General features: G+C 35.6%; 1 protein-coding gene across 3 annotated transcripts; it reads left to right on the top strand.

Moving 5' to 3' along the window:
* The first annotated feature begins 172 nt into the window (after positions 1–172).
* Positions 173–26,414, top strand: LOC123545128 (translin-associated protein X-like). 3 transcript variants are annotated; one of them, XM_045331433.2, is made up of 4 exons: positions 173–247; positions 16,261–16,456; positions 20,726–20,859; positions 25,525–26,414. In XM_045331433.2, exons 1-4 carry the CDS (start codon positions 214–216, stop codon positions 26,094–26,096), a joined length of 936 nt encoding a protein of 311 aa, XP_045187368.2. In that variant the 5' UTR covers positions 173–213; the 3' UTR covers positions 26,097–26,414. The 3 variants fall into 3 exon arrangements, with proteins under 3 accessions (XP_045187368.2, XP_045187369.2, XP_045187367.2); XM_045331434.2 differs by lacking the exon at positions 173–247 and adding an exon at positions 2,502–2,645; XM_045331432.2 differs by lacking the exon at positions 173–247 and adding an exon at positions 9,469–9,577.
* The last annotated feature ends 171 nt before the right edge of the window (positions 26,415–26,585 follow it).

Raw genomic sequence — 26,585 nt, 5'->3', positions numbered from 1 at the left:
ATTAAGGTGAGAGATAATTATTGTTAATTCTTTAGAAAATGTATACAGCCCACACATGTAAAATTCTGATGTCAGTTGTAAAACTAACTGCCGGTAGCTTTGTATGAATCAATGAGGCACCTTTTCGCGGAAAATTCAAATCACGGAAGGGTTCTGTGCTTGTTGATTGATACTCAGGAACATTTTTCGCTATTTTGTGAAAAAACGAGCTGGATGGGCCCCCATTCCGTTTATATCCCGAAGTTCAGTAAGGACTATTGAATTGAGAAATGTAATAAATTGGGCATTGTTCTTGCAGCGGGATCATTGCAGGCTGTTCAAACAGTGCAAAACTGATGATTTTGGCATGCTATTTTTCATGGATGGTGTAACACTTTCGTTTTGATAACTTTCTTTATTCTTGTATGAGAATCCTGATCTTGCCATTAATTAAAAGCACAAAACATGCACGCAATTTATATAATGGCCACCCTTATTCTGCTCATAAGGCCTAACTCAAAGAACTAAAAATACACAGAATGGCAACTGGGGATAATCCCGTGTCATCTCGTGTTAGAGCGTTATCCTATTTCAAAGCGTTTGCCGACCTGATCAATCATGATCAAACCAACAGGCGCTTACTGAAGTATAAAACTGGCAGTATGCCCGGTGCGTAATAAACCAAATCGAGTCCTTTTTTTCAAACGAAAACTGTTGATTTATTAGACTTCCAATCATAAATTCATTCGTTCCCCGTGTAGAAAATACTAATAAGTTACATTAAAAAAGCACCATTATCATTATAAACAATCGATCCGAAAGTAACCTACGGTAATTTAAAAGCGTTTGCCAACTTGATCCATCGTGACAACAGACGCTTACAACGAGATCTCATTCAGTTGTCACGCGATGTTGGCGAGATTTGCTCTATATGCCTTTCAAGTTGCCGATCTATTTATATTTATAGCTCTTTGCCTAACTATACTAAAGGAACCAGCGTGGGAGCCATCTGGTCTAGTCGCGTAATGGCTGCCAGGTATTTGAACACTAATTTTTCACTTGACATGGCAACAGAGGTCTAAATTGAGGCTAGTTTCTGTTTAAATTTCATTGTGGATGTATTTTTGATATTTTGGTAGGAAAAATGGGAGAGCAGGTTGTATTTGGTGAAGTTAAGCTCAATTTTAGTATGAATAGTACTTCCAGGTCACAGCAGTGTGATTTTGATGTCAGTTTACAGTAAGCAAATGTGACCAGAGAAATCTCTCTTAGAAGATATGACCCCTACTTTTCTCTTCATTTTATATCAGTTTTATCATAACTCTTTAAAATGGGATAAGGATTTGTTCTCTGAAATGGGTCTAGCTGTGTTTGGTAGCTCTTTGAAAAAGGTCAGTTTTATATAGAATATACAGGGAAAACTATTTAGGCTATTGTGACCTATAAGAAAATGTGGGCAAAAATTGAGATTTGTCCAGATATTGACTTAAATGAACTAGTTTGGTCAGATTTTGGTAAAAAATGAGCATTTCATTGAAATTTTGCTGCAAAAATTGATAAAAACCCAAAAAATCACATTTTCACTGTGTTAGGTGTATTTTTTTAAAAAATAAATGCACATTTACACTCTAAATTTTGCCCATCTATACCTTTCAGAGGGACATTTGGTATATTCCAAAGTGAAAGTGTGTAATTTGCTTGCAAATTATGGTAAAAAAAGTATGAAATAGGGCAAAAACCAGCTCTGGCTAGAAGAACTGGTTAAAAATTATGTCGCGACATCAATTTTGAAGGAAAGTTGGTGCAGGGACCCGCATTACTGAAAATGCCATAAAACCTGGAAAACTGATTTAATCAAGCTGAAACTTGGTATTTTTCATGCAGATGTGTTACTGGTACTATACAAAAGAAATTGAGACTATTACAGAAAAACAGTTTTTCTAATAGGCCTAACTATACTAAAGGAACCAGCGTGGGAGCCATCTGGTCTAGTCGCGTAATGGCTGCCAGGTATTTGAACACTATTTTTCACTTGGCATGGCAACAGAGGTCTAAATTGAGGCTAGTTTCTTTTAAATTTCTTTGTGGATGTATTTTTGACATTTTGATAAGAAAAATGGGAGAGCAGGTTGTATTTGGTGAAGTTAAGCTCAATTTTAGTATGAGTAGTACTTCCAGGTCACAGCAGTGTGATTTTGATGTCAGTTTACAGTAAGCAAATGTGACCAGAGAAATCTCTCTTAGAAGATACATGACCCCTACTTTTCTCTTCATTTTATATCAGTTTTATCATAACTCTTTAAAATGAGGTAAGGATTTGTTTTCTGAAATGGGTCTAGCTATGTTTGGTAGCTTTTTGAAAAAGGTAAGTTTTATATAGAATATATACTGTAGGAAAACTATTTAGGCTATTGTGACCATAAGGGAAGTACACTACTGCGACTCGCGACTTGAAAGACTGTCCGTGCGCAAAATTTTCGAATCTAAGTGTACCCTGCTACCCGATGTATTTTAATTGCGACATGAACTTATATTTCTGCGAAAAGCGCTTTCATAACAAAACCTTTCGCGGAAAATAGCACTTTTCTCACTTTAATTAAGCAGATTGTACTTACTTCGAATAGATTGTGCTGAAATGTCTGATAGAAGAAAAAGGCACCGAAACGGTAATTTTCTGCAAATTTAGCTTTGATTACACTAAGTGAAAGGATAGAGCATACACATATTAGCATAAAAATATCTTTTACATCCTGTTAGTGTTACTCTTGTACGTAAACAAATCAGTTCATGAATTCTGAGAAGAAAACATTCGTGCATGTAATGTTTCGTAACCGCGGACCGAAATATATGTAACTACTTAAAGTCAACTGTTTCATAATCGGACCCAAACTGCTATCAATTATCAGATTGATTCGGAAGGATACAATTGATTGATTATTAATCGAAACACTCATATATATTATTCATTGTCATATTAAATTTGTTTCACCGTGCACCGTCTACACTCAAGAACAATAATGACAATATATTGTATTTCTTTAATTTATTTCAATTGAAATGTATACATGTAATGACATGAATAACATTCAAAACAACAAGAATCAACATTTATCTGTAAAATTGTATCGTCACGCGTTTGGAACTAACAATTTTCTTCAAACTGGGTATATTGATATTTTAACTCAGGATAATAATTATACAGTTTGGTCGCCAATAACGGATCACTTACGAGTTTTTTAACGATAATTCATTTCATCTCACAAAAACTGTTTATCAGCTGGCCTTCGAATATGCATTATTATCCCCTTAATAATACAAAATAAAAAAGATTTTAAAATATTTCAATACAGTGTAGAAGTGTTGATTTGTAAGTCATCAGTGTTTTCTCCAGTAGCGAATCATATTCACCAATACCGGATCACGTGCCAGTGTAGAGTGGAGATCATCTTAAAACCATAAAAAATAACAGAAATCAGCTGTCATTTATTCTTTAATAAACAATCTAGACATTTGCAGAATCATACTTAAAAATGTTCATGTTTCGCCCTAGTTTTAATAACAAGACAATGGAAATAACCTTTGAGAAACCATTTTTAGTCTAAAAGACTCTAACCAATTAATACTGTAATCTATTCCATTTCTTCTAGTTCCATTACACCACCTGCTTTGATAATTTTAAGCAACTGACTGAGTTTGGCAAATTAAAGAGCAATATTTCGACTTTTTGGAAAATATAGTCACATGGCAACACAACACCTCACCTTTCTTACCAGGATCCTGTGAGTCTTGTGAACCAGTTAACCGCTAATGGCAACTTCACAAAAATTTGCTTTGATAGCTACAACATCTTTGTAAGAGCAAATTATAAGTCATTTCTTGGTAATACTGGCCTAGAATGGTTTACCTCTTAGTTGCTGTAGGTTTCAGGTCACCTTAGTTCATTGAAAAGAAATGGGAGAGTCGTCTGCAAAATTTCACTTTCAAAGTGAGGGTTGATTTCTGTGCTGAGCAAATGCTTGGTCAAGTGGTTCATTGACCTTGATTGTAATGACGCAACAAAAGTAAACAGACATTTTGTATTCATAATTGTAAAACATTAATATTCATGACCACAAAGTGTCATTACCTTTGATAAATTTTTTTAAAAAATACAGAAACAATTATCAAAAGTGATCCGCTATTGGGGAAGATCCGCTACTGGCGACCAAACTGTACTGGTACTGGTACTGATGATAAACTCGGACAGAAAATGAGGTTTTTTACCTGTAACTTTTTTATTTCTGCAAATTGTTATCAATGGTTGGTATCAAAATAATTACTGAATAATTTATATAATTTAAATTTATATTTAGCAAGCAAACTCACAAGAAGTGAGGCCCTGAAAGGGGTATGTAAAATGGGGGCTGTACGAACGTTGACTGATGATAAATTCGACCACTTTGTCATTTAAAAAAATTCTCCATAGTATTATATTGAGACTTTCCCAAAAATGCTGCAACAGTCATTCCCGATCAAGTAATGAAAAGTCACCCAATGTCAGGCCTTTATGTTTTGACAGTGAGCATGCGCAAAAAAAACATCCTCTTCCCCAGTATTTTTGGGTAAATATTTTTTACACAGATAAATGTAGTCATTTATTTATACAGAATATTTACCAATTTTGTTTTTGTTTACACCAGTTGGTGCTGTAAGTGATTGCTATTAGATGGCATGTTCAATTATATAAAAAAAACAATTGCAATTAAATAATTTGAAGGTGGTTGACCAATCTGACTAAAGTACATATCCTATTACGCTACGCATAGGATCTGAGAACGACCTATTCATTGCCTCGTTCTGACGACCCTTTCGCTAGCCAATCAGAGCCTAACTTACAACATCTTGCAAATCTACCTGTAGCCTTGACTTTAGATATTTACAATTCTTATGTCATAATGTATCAGATAGCCGGTTAGCTCAGTCGGTAGGCAACTTGCTTTGTAAGCGAGGGGTCCTGGGTTCGAGCCCTGGAATAACTGCACATTTTTCTTACTCTTTGACATTCGAACATGTCGTCTGATTGGATAAAATAAAAATAGCAATACTGGAAATCCAAAATATACAGAAGACGAATGTGAATGGGTCGTTCTCAGATCTTCGTTTAGAAGATCAAGTACTTTAGTCAGATTGGTGGTTGACTTTATCATCTGTTCGAGTTTATCACCAGTACCAGTACTGGAAATATGAAATAAAATACATTGGTCACCATTCTTGTTAAAAAATTGTTTTAGAGCCTTTTCCACTTAAGAATAGCCCAAATCAGCAAAATATCTAAAAAAAAACAAACCAACAAAAAACATCTTAGGAGACAAGAACAGTGATTTGTGAATTTTATTTCATACTTCTATTTTCTATCCCCCCCCCACCCCCCACAAGTGTTTGTACAAAAAAAAAATATTTACAGTAAAATTAACAAAAACCAAAAATAAAACATACACACACACAAGCTGTAGGCACATATATCCCCAGGAATTATGTCTCCCCCAGGAGACATATTGTTTTTGCCCTGTCCGTCCATACGTCACACTTCATTTCCGAGCAATAACTGGAGAACCATTTGACCTAGAACCTTCAAACTTCATAGGGTTGTAGGGCTGCTGGAGTAGACGACCCCTATTGTTTTTGGGGTCACTCCGTCAAAGGTCAAGGTCACAGGGGCCTGAACATTGAAAACCATTTCCGATCAATAACTAGAGAACCACTTGACCCAGAATGTTGAAACTTCATAGGATGATTGGTCATGAAGAGTAGATGACCTCTATTGATTTTGGGGTCACTCCGTCAAAGGTCAAGGTCACAGGGGCCTGAACATTGAAAACCATTTCCGATCAATAACTAGAGAACCACTTGACCCAGAATGTTGAAACTTCATAGGATGATTGGTCATGCAGAGTAGATGACCCCTAACGATTTTGGGGTCACTCTGTGAAAGGTCAAGGACACAGGGGCCTGAACATTGAAAACCATTTCCGGTCAGTAACTTTAGAACCACTTGACCCAGAATGATGAAACTTCATTGGATGATTGGTCATGCAGAGTAGATGACCCTTAACGATTTTAGGGTCACTCGGTTAAAGGTCAATGCCACAGGGGCCTGAACATGGAAAACCATTTCTAAGTAATAACTTGAGAACCTCTCGACCTAGAATGTTGAAACTTCATAGGATGATTGTTCATGCAGAGTAAATGACCCCTATTGTTTTTGGGGTCACTCCGTTAAAGGTCAAGGTCACAGAGGCCTGAACATTGATAACCAGTTCCGATCAATAACTTGAGAACCACTTGACCCAGAATGTTGAAACTTCATAGGATGGTTGAACATGCAGAGTAGATGACCCCTATTGATTTTGGGGTCATTCTATTAAAGGTCAAGGTCACAGTGGCCTGTTCATGTTAAATCATTTTTTGGAAATAACTTGAGAACCACTTGACCTACAATGTTGAAACTTAATAGGATGATTGGACATGCAGAGTAGATGACCCCTATTTATTTTGAGGTCACTTGATCAAAGGTCAAGGTCACAGGAGCCTGAACAGTGACTTGAGAACCACTAGGCCAAGAGTGTTGAAATTTAGCGGGATGACTGGACATGCCAAGTAGATGAGCCCTATTGCAGCCAACCATCAGTGTCTCTTTGACTTCCGCTCCTGACCCCTATTGACTTCTTGCCTATAGGACTTTGCATTGGGGGAGACATGCGCTTTTTTACAAAAGCATTTTCTAGTTATAATTTATTTCTGCTTGTAAAAGCTACCGAGTCAACTAATTTATTTTAATCACACCACGAGTGACCTGCAGAGATATATCAAAAGAAAAGTGCATCACATCAGCAGCCCATTCATGTGAGAGATCAAAGCGGTACACTGTTTGAAGTTTTAAGAATTTTGATTGACAGGTAGAAGTGGTTACATCTGGGTGTGATGTGACACTGTGTATGTTAAGAGTCTTATGAATTTCTTTCGCCAGTTAGGGTCATTGGATTAACATTATGTTTTAATTTCCATAAATTTTTAGGATAAGAAAATTTTGTTGGTGTAATATTTTGACACATTCATTTGACTTGTGAAGTATCAGTGTAGTTTTATCCTCGGGGCAGATTAAAAAGATTATGCAGTGAAAAAAGATTGAAGCTGAAATTAATATTTGTTTGTACAATTGTTTGAGAAATTATGATTGTAATAAATTCACGATTGTTAATATACGCAGTTGACAGAATGACATCATCTTACAATCAGTCAAGTCGTTGATTCTAATTATCTAGAACTGCGATGTTTGACAAATCCGTTTAAACAAGAAATGATTACATTTCCCCTTGATTTTTCTCACTTTTTGTTGGTAGACAGTTGCTTCACATACTGTTCGAACTTACAGGAACAGAAAATTATCCAAGTTTCCAGTATTTTAATGCAAATGAGTGTTCTTCCTTGACCAAAAATTTTGGTAAAATGGCGGAACAACTCCCGTTGTCAGAATCGGGTCCTGAAAACGTGCCCTATCTAGTAGGTTAAGTAAATTAATACATGGAAAGAATACAGTTATTATTATCCGACAATCGATTGCCTCACACACAATCGATTGTCGCCAGCCTGGAAAAATTAACGATGATTTTTCGATTGTCAGTGACAATCGGGAAATCACATTAATATCAGAATTCAGAAATATACATAATATACAAATTGCAGCACATATATAATCAGTGCTCCCACTAGACCTGAAAATCCAAATGTCCCAGGGTCCTTGTGTCCAAATTTTGAAGGGTCCTTTTCTAAAACACAGGACGTCCTGTCCATAACATCAATCAAGTTTGTCCTGTTAATTGGAGTCTGTGGCAAATTTACACATTTAACTTGATTGTTATCACTATCACAGGGGCGTTTTTGACCATCCTTTAAGAATGTTAGTAAGTTTGTTTGAAACATTGCGCATAGTGTTCAGGGCACTCGTTTGGCCATTTTTGGGGCCGAATATGGGTACCATTCCCCTCCTAAAATAATATGATTTTTTCCCCTTTCTGAGAAGAAAAATCCCCTGATGATAGGTTGTTTGACACAAATAGATATGATTCTTTCTTTTAATATTATATAGTGCCTCTAAGGAAGATCACTGTTGCAATATACATGTAGTCACATCAGTTAGGAATGATTGAAAACAGTATTAATAAGTGTGAAAAGTAGTTACATATACATGACTTAAACTTCCCCTTTTTGTCTTAAACTGTCGAAAAATTCCCCTTCCTGAGGGTATGGGTACCTGTCCCCAAAAGTTGTCTAGTGCCCTGGTGTTTCAGATTAGCGGTCGCCCAGTGTGACCAAAAATCGGACTGTGCGAGTAAAAATCATAAGCTGGGAGCCCTGCTTGCGAGCGATTTTCTGAGCTGTCATGTTTTGTTAACCCGGAAATAATGCATGAGGACGCGCACCTGACTGCATTTAAATGCCACCATATCCGTTCCAGGTATCCGGAAATCCGTTTCAGACCATTCCGCTTCTTTTATTTCAAGATGTTCCAACGTGAGGTTTTTACAATGCATGGTATATTATAACTGTGACATAATCACATTAGAATGTCCAAATTTCGACTTGAATAAGTTTTTATACTTTCAATGACCTAACGGTAAATGTTGGTGTTTGATATATATTTTGTATTGCATCCATTGTAGAAACAAAGTGAGTCAATTATTGTCATATTAAAATATTAATTCGGGAACAGCTGTGAATAACATCACACTTAAGTCCAGTTACTGTCTTGCAAACATAATCCAATTATCTAAGTTGCGGCAAATTCAGAAAGCATAAGTGAGCCGCGTGTTATGAAATTAAATTGGTCAACATACGTACAAATGGACCACATATGCCCTAAATCAAAGGCATGTTTTTCGTATGTTGATTAAATCTATTACGTAAACCGACCATGCGATTATTGGAAAACAATGATTTCTGATTGGTTGAGAGCGCAAAGCAGCCGCTGCAAACTCTGCCTTTGATTGACAGAGGAAATAGCGTCTGACAGGCTAGTTCTTTTTTGTAATCTGTGTGGTATGCATTCGACAAATTTTATACATGTCCCGGGGAATCGCGGTTGGAATAGTTTGGCGTCCTTTTTCAAAAAGTACGCATAATTAAGCATTTCCGAGAACCAATGATTCATCGATGTCTATAGTGGTGTAACGATACATCGAACTATCGATGCATTGTGATTGCCGTAGTCCCGAGAGTAGGCATCGATAGTGAAAGCTACGATCCAATAACAATTGCCGATAGTTCATTCAACTATCGATAGTTTCAATGTTTAAAAAAAATGTCTATGCAAGAGATAAAACCATGTTGCGGTGTATTTATTTTCAGTGCGAGTACGACTGTTTACTTTCAGTTTGACGTATGATGTAATGGACTGGTACTAAAACCCGATAATGCGGTACTGGTACGAACTCATGGCGCGTTTACTTCCCTTGTTAATCATTCGCTATGTACAGGGGGATCACTGCGTGGGAGGTTTATAACTGTAATTCGATACGAGGATTTTTCAACGTGGTACACAGCCAAGACATGCGAAGTTACAGTTTGTTTGAAAATATTTTAGACTTATCCCACATCACAATGGAACGACATTTAGACAAGAATTTACAGTAAATTAGAGAAATAATTGTTTGCACAGCACTAATGACACACTATCATATAATTAACAAGAGATTTTTTGTGCAGTTATTATCACCCCAGCTGTCAACATTATTCAACAAACAATTTGGTTGATGTAATCTAAGTCTTTGCAAAACATATCTAGATTATTAATTACTGTTTATGATAGTGGCCTTTTATTGGGTCGTTTATTTTAATATTTATTAATAATTAAACATATTCACTTTGGCTTCCGGTCGTAGAGAGAATTTTTCGTCATGGTCAGAGAACAGAACTATATAAATATTAAAATTGACTGAAAATTCATATGGAAAAATCAGCTTAAAATGTTCTGATGTATAAGTGGCAGAATGAAAATGTTAGGACTGGTAGAGATAGGCCTATAGCTCTTAATCCTGAAATTTATAAATTCTTAGCTTGACTATTCATAGAATAGTAGAGCTATAATTGGACTCACCCATGCGTCAGCGTCTGCGTCCGTGTCCTGATTTGGTTAAGTTTTTGTATGTAAGCTGGTATCTCAGTAACCACTTGTGGGAATGGATTGAAACTTCACACACTTATTCACTGTGATAAACTGACTTACATTGCACAGGTTCCATAACTCTGTTTTGCTTTTTTACAAAATTATGCCCCTTTTTCGACTTAGAATGTTTTGGTTAAGGTTTTGTATGTAAGCTGGTATCTCAGTACTCACTAATTGGAATGGATTGAAACTCCACACACTTGTTCACTATCATGATCTGACATGCACAAAGCAGGTCCCATAACTTTATTTTGCTTTTTTTCAAAATTATGCCCCTTTTTCAACATAGAAATTTTTGATTAAGTTTTTGTATGTAAGTTGGTATCTCAGTATCCACTAATAGGAAAGGATTGAAATTGCACACACTTGTTCACTGTCATGATATGACATGCAATGCAAAGGGTCAATAACTCAACTTTGCATTTTACAAAATTATGCCCCTTTTACGACTTAGGAGTTTTTGGTTGAATTCCTGTTATGTAAGCTGGTATCTTAGTACCCACTAATGGGAATGGATTGAAACTTCACACACTTGTCCACTGTCATGAGCTGATAAGCACTATGCAGGTTCCATAACCCTATGTTGCTGTTTTACTAAATTATGTCCCTTTTTCGACTTTCGTATTCATTCAATCGACAAGGCTGTTGAATAGTCGAGCGTTGCTGTCCTCTGACAGCTCTTGTTTATATTGTTTTGCATTTCAGTAGGTCTACCAAATACAAATTTTTATAAGGGTATTTATAAACATCAGTTATGATATTGTTTTGTCTTACACCAGGAGCTGTTTTATAAATATATAAAATCCCTGCTTACCCTGTGCATCAATGTCAACTTGTAGAAGTAAGCTGCTTTCCACTTTGTTATTAAGGAAAGCAGGACAGACTTGATTGTCAATAACTATCGCAGTAGTATCGCAATAATGACCTGCAATAGCAATAGTATCGCAATGGTACTTTCCGCAATACCAACAGTATTGCAATAGTCAAAAATGGCCTAAATAGTGACACCCCTATCGATGTCATGGCTGCAACCATGTAACGAGTTTTACAACGTAAAACATGCAGTTTTCACTTGTTTTTAGCTCGACTATTCGAAGAATAAGTAGAGCTATCCTACTCACCACGGCGTCGGCGTCGGCGTCACACCTAGGTTAAGTTTTTCGTACCAGTCCACATTTTGACAAAGTCTTTTGAGATAAAGCTTTGAAACTTTCAACACTTGTTTACCATCACCATGGCCAGTTATAGGCAAGAGCACTTAACTCCATCAAGGATTTTGGCTGAATTATGGCCCCTTTTGACTTAGAAATCATGGTTAAGTTTTTCGTACCAGTTCATATTTTGACAAAGTCTTTTAAGATAAAGCTTTGAAACTTTCAACACTTCCTTACTATCACCATGGCCAGTTATAGGCAAGAGTACATAACTCCATCAAGGATTTTGACTGAATTATGGCCCCTTTTGACTTAGAAATCATGGTTAAGTTTTTCGTACCAGTTCATATTTTGACAAAGTCTTTTGAGATAAAGCTTTGAAACTTTCAACACTTGTTTACCATCACCATGTCCAGTTATAGGCAAGAGCACATAACTCCATCAAGGATTTTGGCTGAATTATGGCCCTTTTTGACTTAGAAATCTGGGTTAATATTTCGTACCAGTTCATATTTTGACAAAGTCTTTTGAGATAAAGCTTTGAAACTTTCAGCACCTGTTTACCATCACCATATCCAGTTATAGGCAAGAGTACATAACTCCATCAAGGATTTTGGCTGAATTATGGCCCCTTTTGACTTAGAAATCTTGGTTAAGTTTTCCGTACCAGTTCATATTTTTTGTAAAGTGTTTGACATATGGCTTTGAAACTTTTATTACTTGTTTAGTATAATAGTCTCTATCTGTAGGAAAGAATACATAACTCTGTCATCTATTTTGGCTGAATTATGGCCCTTACTGGACTTCGAAATTGGTTCTGTTATCATACAAGTCCACGTTTTGTCAAAACTATTTGACATTTTGCTTTTAAACTTCGAACACTTGTTTATCATTATGATTTCCATCTGTAGGCAAGGGTACATAACTATTTTGACTGAATTATGGCTCTTTTTGGACTTTGAAATTGGTTCATACATTGTCATTTAGTGCAAGACTTATCGAAATCAAAGAAATACAGGAACGTTGTTTGTCTAATCTATTTATTTCTTTTGTCTGAATATCTGTGGAAATATTTTGACCCCATTCTTCAATCAATTCTTCGAATAGTCGAGCGTGCTGTCATCAGACAGCTCTTGTTTTTTATGTTAAGATCATGAAGATGTAGCATTTTATTGAAAGTGTTTCCAAACCTCCATCAAAGCCGTGGCTGTAGGACGTTTTTTGCACAGGTTATTACCAGGTAATATGATGTATTCATAAACAGCTCTTTCACTAGAGCTTAATAGTTACATTGTTGTGTTCATGAAGTTAACTTAGGAGAGACTATCACTAATTTTACTAGATCTACTGTATGTTCTTGAAAAAATAAAATTCATTTTCAGATTCTTTACTTTTTATATAACTTCAAAATAAGATTTTAGGTAGCATAATAAAATTCCTTGTCTTCAAAGACCCTTCAGAAACTATGCAATGGTGGTTTGTCTGGCTTATATATGTCATTATTGTAATAAATTCAGTATTTATTCTCCCAATTATACCATTCATATAGCTGGGCTACCGTGTTTTAAGCTGGGCAACCAAAATTTTCAGTGTAGGAGCCCAGCTTACTACCAAGTTCAAAAGTTAATCTGAAACACTGGCACATATTACGAATGCACGTAAATGACATTAAACTATCAACCTTGTTTACACTTAGAAATACAAATTTAGAATGACCTTCCCTACAACAGTGCATCATAAAGACAAAAGGACTTCACACCTGATGTAACCCATAATAAACTTCTTTGTTATCCCTATTCAATTAAAATGAATGACCAGCGGCACCTTTAATCTGTCGCCAAACACGTGTGAATCATGGACATCTGTATACAGCCCAAAACTAGCTTGTGTTTATAACACCTAGCGTAAGCTTGAAACATTATTGCTGTCATTACACATTAAGTTCCGCCTTGTGATCGCCTGTCAATGGGGGTGTAACTCCACCTTCCATACCTTACTGCTTAAGTCACACATATCATTATATAATTTAGTGTATTGGGTGTTCATTTAGAATACACAAGTTAATTGTGGACACAGTTTTATTGTAGGAAATAAATTATAAGAGAAACAATTATTAAAGGAAAATGCCCTCAGCTCCAGAAGCTTTGGAATGCCCTCCCAGCAAGCATCAGAGATTCAAGCTCTCTGTCCGCATTTAAAAAGTCTTTTAAAACACATCTCTTTCACACATGTTATATAAAATAACAAAATCTGAAATACTGTTGAAAAATGGCATTGAACCTAAAACAAACAAACAAAAATAACAAAATCATGACAGGTTTGTTTTGTGTTGAGAAAGGGATTAAGGATGATCTTGTTTCAATTACTATTCCTTTTAATCTTTTACCAATGTATTTACATGTGTATATATGTATGTATGTGTTCTTTAATGTCTTTTTAAAGCACTTTTGAATGCACATATTTTGTGTGAAAAGAGTGCTATATAAATGTGGTAAAAAAATTAATAATATTCACAACAACATCGGCATTTAAACCTAAATCTGCAGCGATGAAAATTTAGAATACGCAAGTTTTAAAATTGTGGACACAATTTTATTGTAGGAAATAAATGATAAGAGAAACAATTATCAAAGGAAAATGCCCTGGGGTTTTGAGTGTTTGACATGCGTGGAGATGTTGCCCATAAGAAAAATAACTCAGTATTTCCTAGGATCGTGTCAAATTAGTTGGAAGCTGTGAGCTTCCCACAGACAAGTTGCTGTGATCATCCTGTGAACTATTTGCTGCAAGCATGCTGCGTCTAGCTGAGCACCATGACTACCAAGCAAAACCTAGCCAATTGCCCACAAAATATCTTGTACAGAAAAAGTGCAAAAACAAATAAATTTGCATGTGAGAAATGAACACCAAACAAACATCCTGCGATCATTATATCTATTTTATCAAAATATTTGCGGCATGTTCGCCTGATATTCATGGCATGATCACAATAAGTGTTCGCTGCAAATAATAATGTTTCCATTGGGGACTTTACAAAACACATTCTTATGATCATGTTTAGGGCAACAGAAAATTACATGATTCAGAAATAAATTGATTGCTGGAGGCTAGAAAAATCCTAACGGATAGGCTAGGCATCTTGATTACTGGATGGCTAAAATGCATGCTAAGCGTCTGGTTACCGGATGGCTGGACACTTCCTATCATATTTAGTCTTGAAATTATTAAATCACTTCCTCTTTTAACCTACTGAAAGAGTGAAGCATACAGGAGCATTATTCAGTTTGTGAAGTTGTTCATGTTGGGTTCTTGTTTGAGATTTCAGTCTGCACAACCAGGGTTGTGGCCCTATTTTGAATAAAAAATCTATTTATAGGGCTTAAAAGTTTGTATTGCATGTATCTGAAACAGTTAATGACCTAGGATTAAGAAACATGAAAATTTAAATATTATAGGAATCTTGTTCAGCATGTGATGTTATGCACATCTGGAATACCTTCCTCCAGCTAAAAAATAGATTTACTCTTTCAGATTCTTTTGCGTTTCTTGTATCCACACCCCACTCTGACACTAACACCATCATAAGGTAGTTTAACAGTATGGAAGTTTACTTTGTTTTTAGTTGTCAACAAGTAACATATGATCATACAGTTTCCTGTTGGTACACATGATAGGCGTATACGCAATTACTGCAATTATTTTGACATATATATATATATATATTAAAAAAGTCAGTAAAATCTTTGTGCAGGTATAAAATATATAAAAGTTCAATTTGTAAGGAATAAACAGCAGCATACTTCTGTGTTTTACAATTATTTTAACTCTTCACTGCAAGCGCTTTCAATATATATATCTTCAGGCAGTTTACATTTTGAAATAATGTACAATGACGTCACGTCATAACAAAAATTACGGGAAACGTCCTAAACAGACGTTGCGGCAAACTTCAAGAAAAATATACACTCAAGAATACCCTGTGTATGTATGCACACAAAACTTGAAACAGATATATTATACCATTTAAAAGGGAGTTAATAACTGTGCTTAAAACATATTTATGCTCGATATATCAGTTTAACAAATAATATCAAGATGATTAATTAAAAAGTAATAATAGCTTAAAAATCAATTATGGATACAGTAAAGAGAAAGAATTGCTCAAATTACCCTCACGTTCTTTATGACAAAAGTGGTATATAACCAATGATAGATATAGCATCAAAAATTAAAGAGAGGTAATAAAATTTTAAGCTAAAACTGTATTTCAGGAAAGAAAGAACGTGAGGGTAATTTGAGCAATTCTTTCTCTTTACTGTATCCATAATTGATTTTTAAGCTATTATTGCTTTTTAATTAATCATCTTGATATTATTTGTTAAACTGATATATCGAGCATAAATATGTTTTAAGCACAGTTATTAACTCCCTTTTAAATGGTATAATATATCTGTTTCAAGTTTTGTGTGCATACATACACAGGGTATTCTTGAGTGTATAATATATTTTTCTTGAAGTTTGCCGCAACGTCTGTTTAGGACGTTTCCCGTAATTTTTGTTATGACGTGACGTCATTGTACATTATTTCAAAATGTAAACTGCCTGAAGATATATGTATTGAAAGCGCTTGCAGTGAAGAATTAAAATAATTGTAAAACACAGAAGTCTGCTGCTGTTTATTCCTTACAAATTGAACTTGTATATATATATATACATGTACCCCTATCTCTGTGAAGAGAGTTGTATAAGCAACTGCTATCTTAGGGTGTCGCTTTCTATGTTGGACTGTAGTCCTTGTGTGTTTTTTGGGAAATCTCTTTTCCAGACTATTACTTTACCAATACAAATGTAATACTTAGTTACATTGAACATATTTCAACTACGACAGAGTTTGCTTATCCATTTATGATTTTTTTGTCATTTTAGCAAGGGGAGAGAAGTCAGAGCATGGAGATGAAGAGATGCAAGACATAGATGAAAGCTCTCCAGTAATCCAGATGTTCAGAGGCTTTCAACACGAGCTTGACCAACGTCATGATAAATATGAGAGAATTGTGAAACTGAGTAGAGACATAACAATTGAAAGCAAGAGAGCTATATTTTTGTTGCACAGAGTTAACAAGTGAGAGATATTTTATTTAACTTTAGAACTAAAACCTCTCTTTGCGAACCAGCTAATGCATTTCCGTTGACATTGTAGTACCATAGATGAATTATTTTTTTTATCCCCCCCGCCAAAGGCGAAGAGGATATTAGAAATGCTCTCCGTCCGTGTGTGCGTGCGTCCGTCCGTCCGCAACGATCTTTGTCCGGAGCATAACTCCAAAAGTACTGGAGGGATTTTCTTCAAACTTCATACACTGATAGAACACATTAGGAGGAAGTGCAATGTGCAATAACAATAACTCTACCTTGCCTATTTTTTTAGTTATTCCCCTTTATCATATTTTCTTTAAAAAAATTGGCACAAATGTTCACCACCACGAGGCGGAGTGTCATGCGCAAGAACCAGGTCCCTAGGTCTAAGGTAAAGGTCACATTTAGAGGTCAAAGGATACAAGAATGAAAACCTTGTCCGGAGCATTTTTTCTTCATGTGTAGAGGGATTTTGATATAACTTGGCACAAATTTTCACCACCACAAGACGGAGTGTCAGGTGCAAGATCCAGGTCCCTAGGTCTAAGGTCAAGGTCACACTTAGAGGGCAAAGGTCAGATACAAGAATGACTGTCCGAAGCATTTCTTCTCCATGCATGTATTTTGGTGTAACTTGCCACAATTATACACCATCATGAGACGAAGTGTCATGCGCAGTTCCCTTCTTTAGAATTACTTCCCTTTGTTGTTACTTTAAATAGCTTTTATTGTAACTTTTTCATTACTAGTCGTAGGGAAAAATCGAGACCACTTCTCTGTAGTACAACATGCATGCTACATCCAATTCTGAGGTGTATTTTGACCAATCTCTACCTGGTAAAGATTTTTGTGTGGACTTACAATTTTTTTTTTTTTATTTATTTTTTTATTAACTTCCCTTAGTTGTTACTATAAACATGATAAATAACTTATATTGTAACATTTTTATAATTGACCGTAGGGAAAAAACAAGATCGCTTTTCTGTGGTACAACATAGATGTTACTTTCCAATTTTAGGTGTATTTTAAGGTATCTCTACCTGGTAAGGAGTTTTTTTTTGTGGACTTAGAAAAAACAAAAGACTTACAATTATTACTAAACAACCACAAAATTAAAATTCCATTTGCAAATACAGCTGCTAGAGTAAAGAAATTTGCTGTGATGGGCGTATATTGTGACATTCTGACACTCTTGTTCCCTGTTAGCTTTCCATTCCTTCTTTTTACAGTAGCCATATAGAAAAACATCATAGCTATACTGTTCATGAAAATTAATAAAATTTAACAGTAAACCACCTCACCACTGACTTATTCTTTCTTCCACATCTTTAAAACCCCTGATGCGGACCACAACTAAATGGTTCTTCAAAGCTATCCCCAAAATTAATACTTCCAGACACTAACTTGCCAGGAACTTTAGCCTTCAATTATAATATGCCTGGCGGGGGGATTAGCCATGTCTAACATGGCTCTTGTTAACCTGGTTGCCCATCCAAGTTAGAATTTTTTTAATTTGAATGTAAAAAAAGTATTTTAGCCATATTGAAAGACTGCATAAAGACTTACACAGGCTGGAAGAAAGAAAAGATTGTTTGCGATAGTATAGAAATATATGACAGTTTTATCTGCTTTATTACCTCTCTTTGGTCAGTCTTGGTGAAGCCAAGTTAGATTTAATGAAACTAGTTCTAGAATCAGAAACAATTACAAAATGTGTTTGCAAGTCAAACTTTATTCAATAGCCTAATCACTGTCAGTTGGAACTGTAAAATGTAAAATTTTATTGATATCAAAGAAAATGTTCATTTATTTCCAGATATCATCCTAAAAGGAGATTATAACAGTATTTACATGATTTAAGAAGTTACATTTTGATTTGTATTTGTCTGTGTATAACAGACCACATTTGTAAATGTATCTCTAATAGAATGTATAAAAACAACAATTGTGCAGAAATGTTGCTCAAATGAGATCAACTACCTTAAATTTACAAGTTATTATGTCTCCCACCACACAGTGGTGTGGGAGACATATTGATTTACTCCAGTCTGTGTGTGTGTGTGTGTGTGTGTGTCTGTCTGTCTGTCTGTCTGTCACAAAGCTTGTCCGCACTCTAAGTCGAACATTTCTCATCCGATTTTCACCAAACTTAAACAAAATTTATTTGACCATAAGACCTCAGTCAAGTTCGATAACTAGCCAAATCGGTCCAGGCGTCTTGGAGTTATGGCCCTTGAAGTACCAAATAATAGGTCTTTTTACTCTTGTCCGCACTCTAATTCGAACATTTCTCATCCACTCTTCACCAGACTTGAACAGAATATGTTTGACCATGAGACCTCAGCCAAGTTCGATAACTAGCCAAATCTGTCCAGGCATTTTGGAGGTACGTCCCTTGAGTTATCGAAAAATCAGCCTTTTTACTCTTGTCCGCACTCTAAGTCGAACATTTCTCATCCAATCTTCACCAAACTTGAACAAGATGTGTTTGACCATGAGACCTCGTCCAAGTTCGATAACTAGCCAAATTGGTCCAGGCATTTTGGAGTTATGGCCCTTGAATTACCGAAAAATCCGCCTTTTTACTCTTGTCCGCTCTCTAAGTTGAACATTTCTCATCCGATCTTCACCAAACTTTAACAAAATGTGTTTGGCCATAAGACCTTAGCCAAGTTCAATAACTAGCCAAATCCGCCCAGGCACTTTCGATTTATGGCCCTTGAATTACTGATTGGATCCACTCATCCAGACCATCTAATTGGATCCACTTGTCTAAAGCATCTAGAGAAACTAGACATTTTTCATAGGGGCAGTTGTGGGAGACATGCGCTTTTCTCAAAAGCATAGATCTCTAGTTTTTGATAAAAATTGTACAGACTGCTCTATCTATGCTACTCTTGGGATTTGAAAGAAACTATTAGGAATGGTCAGTACCAGGCTTAGCAGCTGCACAAACCCTTTATTTATTCTTTGGGATACTAATGGTTAAATAGTTTTCTGTTATAGTATCAGCCCTTGAAATATCATTTAACATGTTTAAGTAAAACTAATGATGTCTTCTCTGAAAGTATGGAACATTTCAACTGAACTTGGTAAACTGATTCAGTATCAAGCCTTCTTTTTGCATATTTTCAGCAACTTCAGGTTGTCTGCCTGTCTGTCACAAAATCTTTTATCTTTTCTGAACTTTGTTGAAACTGCAAATTTGTTTTCAACAATAATTTGTCTAAAGTCCAGTCTAGTTTTTCTTATCATCTGTAATAATAATAATGATAATATTATTATCTTTATTTAAAGAAGGTAATATAAACGATTATATACATCTTATTTCAAATGTGGCCTGAAATAATAAGTAAGCAACAACAGCCTACATGTATGATGTACCATCAAAAAAGAAATGTCTATACTCACTGAAGTAGACAGCAGAACTAACATACCATTACCATTTACTTAAGAAACAATTTATAGCAAACAGTGTTTTAACACTGTATATACACGATCAGCGGTTATACATCGAGCGTAATAATTTTTATGAGGGCGCCCGAGTGAATTATTTCGTACGACTTTTAACCGCTTGAGTGTGTAAATAATGTTAAAACATGGCTTTGCTATTCTAATATGTATGGTGCCAGATAATTGTAGCTTGTCACGCTCCTTGTTTATGCACGCCTGGACCAGAAATGGTAATGCGTCTTGCAGAATAGTTCAATTAAAACGCAAGTGATGGCGAATTATTTTGCACTGCGAATTACCAACTCAGTGTGCATGTAAATCAATCATGACAGTTGTTCTATGCAACATTTTTGTTTTAAACATGTTTTAAGTAAAATATTTGATCAAATTTGAAAGCGCTATTTGTCAATGTGTACATGGCGCTAAATATCATGTCAACATGAATCAACATAATACCGGTACTAGTATCATTGTGATGATTTAAGCATTGCCTGATCATATTAGAATACATTATATACTCAAATGATGACTTATTCATATCTTATTCATACAATTAAAGACAGACACTCATATTTCAAACAAAAAAAAGAAGAAAAACATATTTTTGTACTGTGGTCTAGTATTGCATATCCATTCACCCTAGATGAAGCATGTCAGATGTACCAAAAGCAATCTCCAGTTGCTCACTTCTTTTGTTACTTCTTCATACAGTATACAATATACAATCTATGAATTTTAGAAGATGATAACGTTTTCATACAATCATTAAATATAATTAAAATGTTTCTTTGTGTTTTTCCAGTCCTACTGAAAATGCTGATATGTTACAGCAGACAGAAGAGAAACTATCTACATTGGAGAATACAAAGTTCAGGGAGGTGGCTAAAGAGTTGGTCAACACTGACCCTTTCCAGTTCCTGAGGGCTTATTCACCAGGTAGATTGTTCACTTGCAGTTGCCTATGTTTATTTGGTTTAATATTTATTTTCTGCTGTATAATCACATTGACCCATTATTATTTCTCTTAAGATTATGAAGATTTAGATGAAATTTACCTGTATTGTGTTTAAAAGACCAGTATTAAACATACATAGATCAAATGCGTGTACCACACTGGGACAGTAAGTATGCTAAGATTATATATTATTTTCTGGAACATTTGTATGCTGACAGAAAGATGACCATCTAGCTGTCACATTGTCTGTACATAAAATCATTCTGTCCTTCACACTTATATTGTCTGAAGCATGACTACATTTCACTGAATAGATTATGCCAAAATAATGCTCATCTTGTAAAATCATGATACTGTGAGGAGAACTTGAAAGGTACTTTTATGCAACTTGGTAAGAGGATAGAGGACCAGAAAGAGAGGATTATTTCTTGCTTGAAAAATATCAGAACAATGGATGCTTGAAAATGTACAAGATGTGTTTTCATGATACATGATTAATGAGAAGAATAGAGTATGTCAATATGCACATTATTTTTAGCCCATCATCATCAGATGGTGGTCTATTCAAATCACTCTGCACCCGTGGTCTGTCAGTCCGTTCGTCCGTTAACAATTTCTTGTTATTGCATCTCCTTAGAAACTACTGGGGGAATTTTGACCAAACTTTGTCAGAATGATGTATTGGTACTCTAGTTGTGTCCCCCTGAAAATCAGACTGGTTCAACAATTTTTGAGTAAGTTATGGCCCTTTGTTTATTTTTATAATTTACATAGATTTATATAGGGAAAAAATTTGATAATCTTCTTTCCCAAAACTACAAGGTCTAGGGCTTTTATATTTGCTATGTAGCATCATCTAGTGACCCTCTACCAACATCTTTCAAATTATTTCCCTAGGGTCAAGTATGACCCCGCCAGTGGGTCACATGGTTTATATAGGCTTATATAGGGAAAAACTGGAAGTCTTCTTGTCCAGACCACAAAGCCTAGGGCTTTGATATTTGTAATGTAGCATCATCTAGTGGTTATCAACCAATTTTGTTCAAATTATCCCCCTAGGATCAAATATGGCCCCACCCCCGGGATCACATGGTTTGTATAGACTTATATAGGGAAAAACTTTAAAAATCTTTTTGTCTTTAACCTACAACATTCAACTTTGGACCACATGTATAGTTTTGAGTGGCAAGATGAACCTTGTCAACTCGTACCTTGATCTTGACCTAGTGACCTACTCTCACATTTCTGTAGCTACAGTCTTCAGATTTGGACCACTTGCATAGTTTTGTGTACCGAAATAAACTTTGACCTTGACATTGACCTAGTGACCTACTTTCACATTTTTGAAGATACAGGCTTCAAATTTGGACCATATGCATAGTTTTGTGTTCAGAAATGAAATTTGACCTTGATTTTGACCTAGTGGCCTACTTTCACATTTCTTAAGCTACAGCCTTCAAGTCTGGACCACATGCATAGTTTTGTGTACCGAAATAAACTTTGACCTTGAGGTTGACCTAGTGACCTACTTTCAAATTTCTCAAGCTACAGCCTTTAAATTTGAACCACTTGCATAGATTTGTTTACTGAAATAAACTGTGACCTTCACATTTGCATGGTGACCTACTTTCACATTTTTGAAGGTACAGGCTTCAAATTCAGTCCACATGCATAGTTTTATGTTCCAAAATGAAATTTGACCTTGATTTCGACCTAGTGGCCTACTTTCACATTTCTCATGCTACAGCCTTCAAGTTTGACCACATGTATAGTTTTGTGTACCAAAATGAACTTTGACCTTGAGATAGTCATGAAATTTGGAACATTCAAAAATGGCTCAATGGTGGATGCCAAGATCACTCTGTGATCTCTTGTATTTTTTTCTCATTCTTTTGCCATTCTTTTGCTTGTTTGTCCATTTGTCAGTCAGTCTCAAAAGGCAGATTCTGAAATAACTTTAAATTTACATTTACTTATGAAACTGTGTAGATAAATATGGGGAATATGATCTTAGTTTCATTTTGTCCATATGTTTAACTTTTTGTTGGTCTTTTATTCATCCATCTGTCATTCAGTCATAAAAGATGGATCTTGAGGTAACTTTCACAGATTTTATTAACTGTCACAACAGTAGTCTTTATGTGCTATTTGGCAGCTGTAAAATTATTTCCCTACATGAACACAGCGTTACTAAAAAAATTGTTTGTCCTTTGGGATCATGGAGAACATTTACAATGAATTCTGCTTAAGGCAGTACTAGGGGGTGTTAGGGGTGGCACATTTCATTATTGTAACCTCTCATGAACAGACTCGGTAAAACTGTGTTTGCTGTTATATTGCTAGGTTGCATTATATGCTTCCATTGATCTTTTCACACATTTTCCATATTTCAAAGAACAAAAGATTTTTTTCATTGGTTTGAGGCTAGTTCTTGAAAATGACTAAAATAAAAAACAAAAAAAACTTAAAAAGTGGTTGAATTTTGAAGAAACTGCTTAAATTTTACCAAAATCTTATTGAAAATAATAATTGAAAAAGCATTCCTTCTTTTCAGTAACTTCATGAAAGAAGTAAATATAATGAAATTAAAGAAAAAAACAAAACAAATAATTTGAAACAAAATATAGTATTATGTATTGTCACTTATGGATATTGGTATGCATCAGCAGCAGTCTGTGACATTTTGTCTCACTTTACACAGAGTGCAGTTTCAGTTTTAACACTAAGTATATAGGAGGCATTAAATGAGCCATGCCATGAGATAACCAACATAGTGCATTTGCGACCAGCTTGGATCCTGACCAGACTGCGTGGATGTGCAGGCTGGTGTGCATCTGCGCAGTCTGGTCAGAATCCATGCTGTTCGCTAACAGTTTCTCTAATTGCAATAGGCTTTGAAAGCACAGCATGGATCCTGACCAGACTGCGCAGGCAGGTCTGGATCCATGCTGGTCGCAAATGCACTATGTTGGTTTTCTCATGGTGTGGCTCAAATTATGAATGTTATTATACCCCCATAAAACGAAGTTTGGGTGGGAGTGGGGGGGGGGGGTATATAGGAGTGAGCTTGTCAGTCAGTTCGTTGGTTTTCATGGTTTCCGGACGATAACTCATGAAAGGCTAGACCGATTTAAATAATTTTTGGTACAAAGGTGTAACATCAGAAAATCCAGGTCAAGTTCAACTTTGGGGTCAGTAGGTCAAAGGTCAAGGTCACAGTGACCCTGAACAGTTAAACGGTTTCCGGGTGATAACTTGAGAACGCTTGGGTCTAGGATCATAATAATTGTACATAGGTGTTACATGATAAAATACAGGTCAAGTTCGACTTTGGGGTCAGTAGGTCAAAAGTCAAGGTCACAGTGACCCTGAACACTAAAACGGTTTCCGGATGATAACTTGAGAACGCTTGGGCCTAGGATCATAAATGTTTGTACACAGGTGTAACATCATGAATACAGGTCAAGTTTGACTTTGTGGTCACTAGGTCAAGGTCACAGTGACTCGGAACAGTTATACTGTTTCTGGTTGATAACTTGAGAGCGCTTGGGTCTAGGGTCATAATTTTTTGTATACAGGTGTTACATGATAAAATACAGGTCAACTTTGACTTTAAAGTAAGTAGGTCAAAGGTCAAGGTCACACTGACACAAAACAGTTAAAAGGTTTCCAGATGATAACTTGAGAACGCTTGGGCCTAGGATCATGAAAATTGATAGGGAGTTTGGTTATGACCAAAAGATGATCCCTTATGATTTTGAGGTCAGTAGGTCACAGGTCAAGGTCACAGTGACCTGGAACATATAAAACTGTTTTCGGACAATAACTTCAGAACACTTCAGACTAGGATCATGAAACTTCATAGTGAGGTTGGTCATGAACAGCCAATGATCCCTATTAACTTTGAGTTACAAAGTCAGAGTGACCTGGAACATTTAAACATTTTCTGGACATAAACTTGAGAACGCTTGGGCCGAAGATCATGAAACTTCATAGGGAGGTTGATCATGACCCACAGATGACCTGTATTGATTTTGAGGTCTGTAGGTCAAAGGTCAAACAAGTTCAGCTTTAACTTTGGCTTAGTTCTGTGACAAGGCCATATTGTGACAACTCTAGTTTTGTTTGCCCATCTGTCTTTCAGTCATAAAAGATTGAGCCAGCTATAGATTAAAGAGTACATAAGATTTATTCATGAAACTATAGAACATGGGCAATTTGGAGAAATTTTAGGTCTATTTATATTTTTGCAATATATAAAAAAGGGCAATATGGAGAATATACAGGTCATTTAAAAACAGAATTTCTGCATCTTACTCTGGATGCTGTAATTGCAAATACATATTTCAGGAAGTGATTTAGATTTCAGCAATGTTTATGTTACATTTACTTCAATTGTGTAGAATTCGATAGATGTTATATGGGTTAAATATTGACAAGACTGCAGTAAGCTTTTAGGAATCGGAGATTTGAATCGCACTTATAGTTTTCAAGATTTTAGGAAAGACCTGTAAGATTAACCAGTACTGTATGCAAGGTGAAAAACTGATGATATTTTATAATTCTGTATAAAAATGTTGACTAATGGCCATAATCCATAATGACATTTATGAGATTAAATGTTGTTGTTTTTTGATAATTTTCAGGGTTACAGGAATACATTGAGGCTGTGACATTCTACACGTTTTTGAAGGATAATAAACTGCTGCCCCTCAGTGATGTACAAGCTAGACTTACATTTAAACAAATGGAAGCAACAAATATTGACCAAGCAGATACAGATCTCAGTGAAAACAAACAGGACCCAATGGAACAGTCAGAAACAGACAATAGTTCTATAGAAAATGAGAGTTCAGTGGATAATTTGGTGGTTCTTGTACCACCAAGCGAATATATTCTCGGAGTGGCAGATCTCACTGGAGAGATGATGCGTCGAGCCATTAATTCTGTTGGATCTGGTGATCTGGAACGACCTTTTGATATCTGTAGCTTTCTTCAGGACATTGAAGCAGCTTATGCATCCCTGGGAAATGCAAATAGAGAAGTTAACAGGAAATTATATACGCTTCGTCAGAGTCTGCGTAAAGTAGAGACTGCTTGTTACACATTGAGAGTAAGGGGATCAGAGGTTCCCAAGCACATGTTAATAGATATGATTTCAAAACCAAGCATGTCGCAGTTAAATGTTGAAGACCAGGATGTTTTAGAAGATGATTAGTTAAAAGTACACCTGATGTACAGTCAAAACCAAATTTTATCTCTCAGAATTCAGTTTTGCCTATGTACTGATAAAGCCAAGTCAAAATTTTCTCTTTGCACTAATTAATACAAATTAGACTTACTGCAGATGTACATGTGTTAAAGGAAATTTTAAGTCAGCAAATCAATATATTTGTAATTTTTGTCTGTGAACTGACAACTGTTTTAGACTATGGAGTGCAGGTCCAGTTGTACAGTAGCTAGAGCACAAGATTATGAATAAAGGTGACAGTTGGATCCTAGGGAAAGGAAAATAAAAATTTGATAGAAGTCAAAATGTCTTGACCATTTCACATCCGCTTCTTGTTTATTAGCTCACCTGTCACATAGTGACAAGGTGAGCTTTTGTGGTTGTCTGTCTGTCATCTGTCCATCCAAAATTTCTTGTGAACATGATAGAGACCACATTTTGCAATCAATTTTAATCAAACTTGCACACAACTTGTAC

Source organism: Mercenaria mercenaria, chromosome 1, assembly GCF_021730395.1.
Source record: "Mercenaria mercenaria strain notata chromosome 1, MADL_Memer_1, whole genome shotgun sequence".
Taxonomy (NCBI): Eukaryota; Metazoa; Mollusca; class Bivalvia; order Venerida; family Veneridae; genus Mercenaria; species Mercenaria mercenaria.
This window is presented reverse-complemented; position numbering and strand designations above follow the sequence as displayed.